General features: G+C 39.5%; 1 protein-coding gene across 4 annotated transcripts in view; it reads left to right on the forward strand.

Annotated features, from left to right (window-relative positions):
• Positions 1-2,360, forward strand: part of LOC148018998 (putative protein phosphatase 2C 57) — a 3,314-nt gene extending 954 nt beyond the window's left edge. For 3 of the 4 annotated variants that reach the window (XM_087701511.1, XM_087701515.1, XM_087701512.1), the window contains 4 exons: positions 2-430; positions 589-747; positions 1,152-1,363; positions 1,501-2,360. In XM_087701511.1, the coding sequence (XP_087557637.1) occupies positions 215-430; positions 589-747; positions 1,152-1,363; positions 1,501-2,059 (1,146 nt within the window). In that variant the 5' untranslated portion in view covers positions 2-214 and the 3' untranslated portion in view covers positions 2,060-2,360. Of the gene's footprint in view, positions 431-588; positions 748-1,151; positions 1,364-1,500 lie in introns of all 4 variants that reach the window. The other variant, XM_087701514.1, reaches the window with a different exon arrangement.
• Positions 2,361-4,203: the final 1,843 nt, after the last annotated feature.

The following is a 4,203-nucleotide window of genomic DNA, read 5'->3' on the forward strand; positions in this document are numbered from 1 at the left end:
GAGCTTATGGGCGGTGCAAATTAAGAAGAGTCTGAGAGAAAAACAAGTCGGCCAGAAATACCAGGAATTCTCACGCAATTTAGGCTAAATTCACCTTTGAATGGTGGTGTTGCTTTTGCCTGTACTCAATCGGCAAGAGATATCCTTGCCCAATTCCATCAACCTGTGAGACAGGGAACCATAGGCAGCTTCATGCCCATACGGAATCTCAAGGATGGCAGCCGGTACCGAAGTAACGCAGCCTGCAAGTTCTCTCGAAGGAGCATGTTTAACAGAGAAAGGCATCCTGGAGGATGACCATAGCAGCAGCCAATCTGATGTAGCCAATGCCAATGTTCAACCCAAGGACTCCTTAATTGTCCTTCCACCATTGAACGGCAGCCTTGTCAGTCATCATATGCCAATGAATGGGCTGTTGGAGCACAGCAAGGTTGTTACTCAGCCCTCTCTCTGATCCTTACCCCAGTCAGTTTTCGTAAAGTTAAAGGAGAAGTTAGAAGTTTGATGTCTGCATTGTGAGTGCAGAACTTGTTAAGCCTACACATGATTCATAGCTTACTCATTGTATGATGTTTGTTTTTTGTTCAGAAATCTATTGTTGTGGAGTTTATACCCACTGTACGGTCAGGTGTGTGGTTTGATATCGGAGGAAGAGTGGCTATGGAGGATGAGCATATTCTAATTGATGATTTGGTGCAACATTTTGGCTTTGTGATTTCAGGGCAGAGTTCGGGATCTTACTATGGGGTGAGTGGCTAGTAGATTAATGCTCTCCTTAATATCTTGCTTGATTCACCCGCTAGGAACATTCATGACTATGGACTTGATAATTCATACTTAATTAATTAATGCTCTCCTTAATATCTTGCTTGATTCACCCACTAGGAACATTCATGGCTTTGGACTTGATAAATCATACTTAATTAATTAATCTCTTTAGGATCATTCAATTCTTTTAAGGAGTACATCCTCTAGTTGCATGTTTGCTTTTGTGACCATTCTGGTTGCATCACTTTGGCACAGTTTTGTCAGCAGGATGACCATCAGGGTTCTAGCTATTCATGTGTTTGGGTTGCTTTGCATTGGTAGCTCAAGTGCGCGATGTGCATTTTTGATAAGCATATTAACAATAATATGTAACTGTGCTCCAGGTTTTTGATGGGCATGGTGGGAGAAATGCAGCAGAGTTTGTCAAAGACAAGTTACTCAATTACATTGTTGAAGATGTGGCATTTCCAACTGCAGTAGAAGAGGCTGTCCATCATGCCTTTCTGCAGACAGACACAGCATTTGCAGAAGCTTGCTCAATCAATCATGGCTTGTCATCTGGCACAACAGCTTTAACTGTCTTAGTGCTCGGAAGGTACATCCTCTATTTGTTGAAGTTTTACTGGGAGAGCATATGAGCACCAGTATAATTGTTTCTTGAGTGCAATTTAAAGCTGATTGACCCACTTGTGTGTTTCACATTTTTGATTATCTTTCTGTTTGGCTTGGCAGAGAGTTGTTTGTGGCCAATGCAGGAGATTGTAGAGCTGTCCTCTGCAGGAAGGGCAAGGCCATTGATATGTCAAGGGATCATAAGGCCTCATGTTCACTTGAAAGAAGGCGAATAGAGTCCCTTGGAGGCTTTGTGGACGATGGATATCTGAATGGACAGATCAATGTTGCAAGAGCCATTGGAAACTGGCATATCAAGGGATTAAAGGGCGTGAACTGTCCTCTCAGTGCAGAGCCAGAAGTGAGACAAGCTTTGTTGACTGAAGAAGACGAGTTTATGATTATTGGTTGTGATGGTTTCTGGGATGTGTTTACAAGTCAGAATGCAGTGGATTTTGCCAGAAGGAAACTGCAGCAACACAATGACCCAATGCAGTGCTCTAAGGATTTGGTCGGGGAGGCACTTCGTAGAGACACAAGGGATAATACAACAGTAGTTACAATTTGCTTCCAGAGAAGCCCCCCTCCCCAACTTTTTGCTACTAAGTTTGTAGTTAAAAGAGCCATTTCTGTGGAAGGTATCCATCGCATACAGGATCAGCTGGATATGATTGCATAAAGAAAGCATAGATATTTTAAAGGAAAGCAACTAATACTTGGTCCAAGCTGTTTCAATTATGGCTGTTGCCTTTCTATATATATTACAGGTGTAATATGGATAGAACATGTTCAGTCGTACCATCTATTGCTATTGTAAGGACAATTCTTACAAACCTAATTGTTATGTCTGAAGTTTACTGACATGTAGGTATGAATGTGTATGCTTACTGTTAGCTGATGTTATCTGCCACCCTCCGCAGCATGGATATTGCAAGGAGGGGGCCATTAATACTAAGCCATCGGAGTTGGATTACCACTTTCAGTTGCCTTTCTGTATGTAATGCAGTGTAGACACCAATTACACCACTTACTGTTATTTTAAGGACACTGTATGGAGCTAAATATTATATTAGTATGTTGAAGTCGATTGGCGTGTCTGTATGATAGTTTCAGCTTGCTGCAGATTGGTATGTTTGTATTACTTGCAGGAGTTCTTGGTGACATATGTGAGGTTTAGAAAGGTGTTAATAGGTGCATGAACATGGCATTACACTGCTTCATGATTGTGATTAGCAAGCACTGCATGTTTCTGATGAATATATCTCAAAAGACATAGCAGGCCTCAACAATGGTGGGGCCTACAATTATCTCATCAATAGGCTATTTCAGATTATTAGAAGGGAGGAGAGGTTAAACAATGAGTATCGTGGGGCATACTTGATTCCTTTGTAGCTCTTAAGATGATTTCTTTTTTGTATGTTTCTTGGTCAAAAGCTCATTGTATTGATTGCCGTGTTGATGAAATGCAATGTTAGGCTGAGATAACTAAGTCTTGTGTGTGTGTTCCTAGTGTTATGGTGTTACTCCATTTGAGCTGAATCTGTTAATCATAGATGTGGACTTGTAGCTAAGCTGGTTCTGAAAATTCTTGTTTCTTACGATTGCATGCCGGAGCAAGGAAAGTATATATGGACGTTCTATGATGACTATGAAGAATGTTTTGTTGTTTTATGTTGGTTAATCTTGTTTGAATCTGAAATAATGCAAGATATAGCAAGAAGCAAATGAACCTCTAAAAGGCCATACCTATAATAAGTCTCTTCTATTATAGAGGCTCATAGAAATAATCCTCTATGTTAGATCATTGATAAATGGAGATATGCTAGTTATGCACAAGATTTTATAATCCAACCTTGAACTGCGACTATGCATAGAAAACTTAAGTCACATTCTTGTGTTCCAATTTGTTAGAGGGAAAGTTCTCTATTGAAGATGTCAGTTTGTTGGCCTAAGATGTCCCTTCTAGCTTTGAAGCTAGAAGACCCTTTTCTCATGAGTAGAAAGACATACGACCCTTTGGAATTTAATATCAGAGTTAAAATGTTGCAATAATGGAGTACAGCAAGAAGTTTATTGAAATTGCCCAAGCCTTTCCACTACAAAGGTGTTGAAATTGTTGAAAGAAGAGGGGTTTTAGTGGTACAATTGATAAGGGTTGTTGGAATTTAGGACAATGAGAGGAGGATGATATTGAGCTTATGCCTATGCAACTATTGGATACAGTTCTAAAAGATTTTGTGCAAGACAAATATGCTTTTTAAGGTCTTTCCTTGTAACAAATGGAGAGATATCAGCTATGGAGTTGGCTTATCTATGGAAGCATAATAATGGTAACAAAGTTGGAGGCAATAAAGCTACTTCACCAATGTTAATATTGTACGACAAGTAGAAATGGATGCTAGATACAAAGAAATAAGCTTGTATGCGCACGGTGATGGGGCAAGATGTAAGTTTTGTGGGTCAAAAGCATATTGAAAAAGGGATGTGGGAGTACTTGATGTGACCTTATGTTTCGAAGGAAGTTGCAGGTTATGATATGCTTCAAAGCTATTATGAGTTAACTTTACCATTTGATCCAGGTAGTCTTAAGGATTCATGGAGTATGATACATATGGATACAAGTTGTTTGGTGAAAATATGTGATGCGGGCTACATGACTTAAGCAACCATGGATGTAGAATCAAACATCTAGGTAAGGTAGGTATAAAAAATGAATTTGGACAAGGATGCAAAATCTTCAAGGGAATCAGGTAAGGAATGTTAAACCCATTTTGAAAACATTTATAAAAGATCCAAGTTGATAGCTCAAGAGAAGCATTGTTA

Source organism: Lygodium microphyllum, chromosome 20 (genome assembly GCF_053477565.2).
Source record: "Lygodium microphyllum isolate KBCC chromosome 20, Lygodium_microphyllum_v1.1.10, whole genome shotgun sequence".
Classification (NCBI taxonomy): domain Eukaryota; kingdom Viridiplantae; phylum Streptophyta; class Polypodiopsida; order Schizaeales; family Lygodiaceae; genus Lygodium; species Lygodium microphyllum.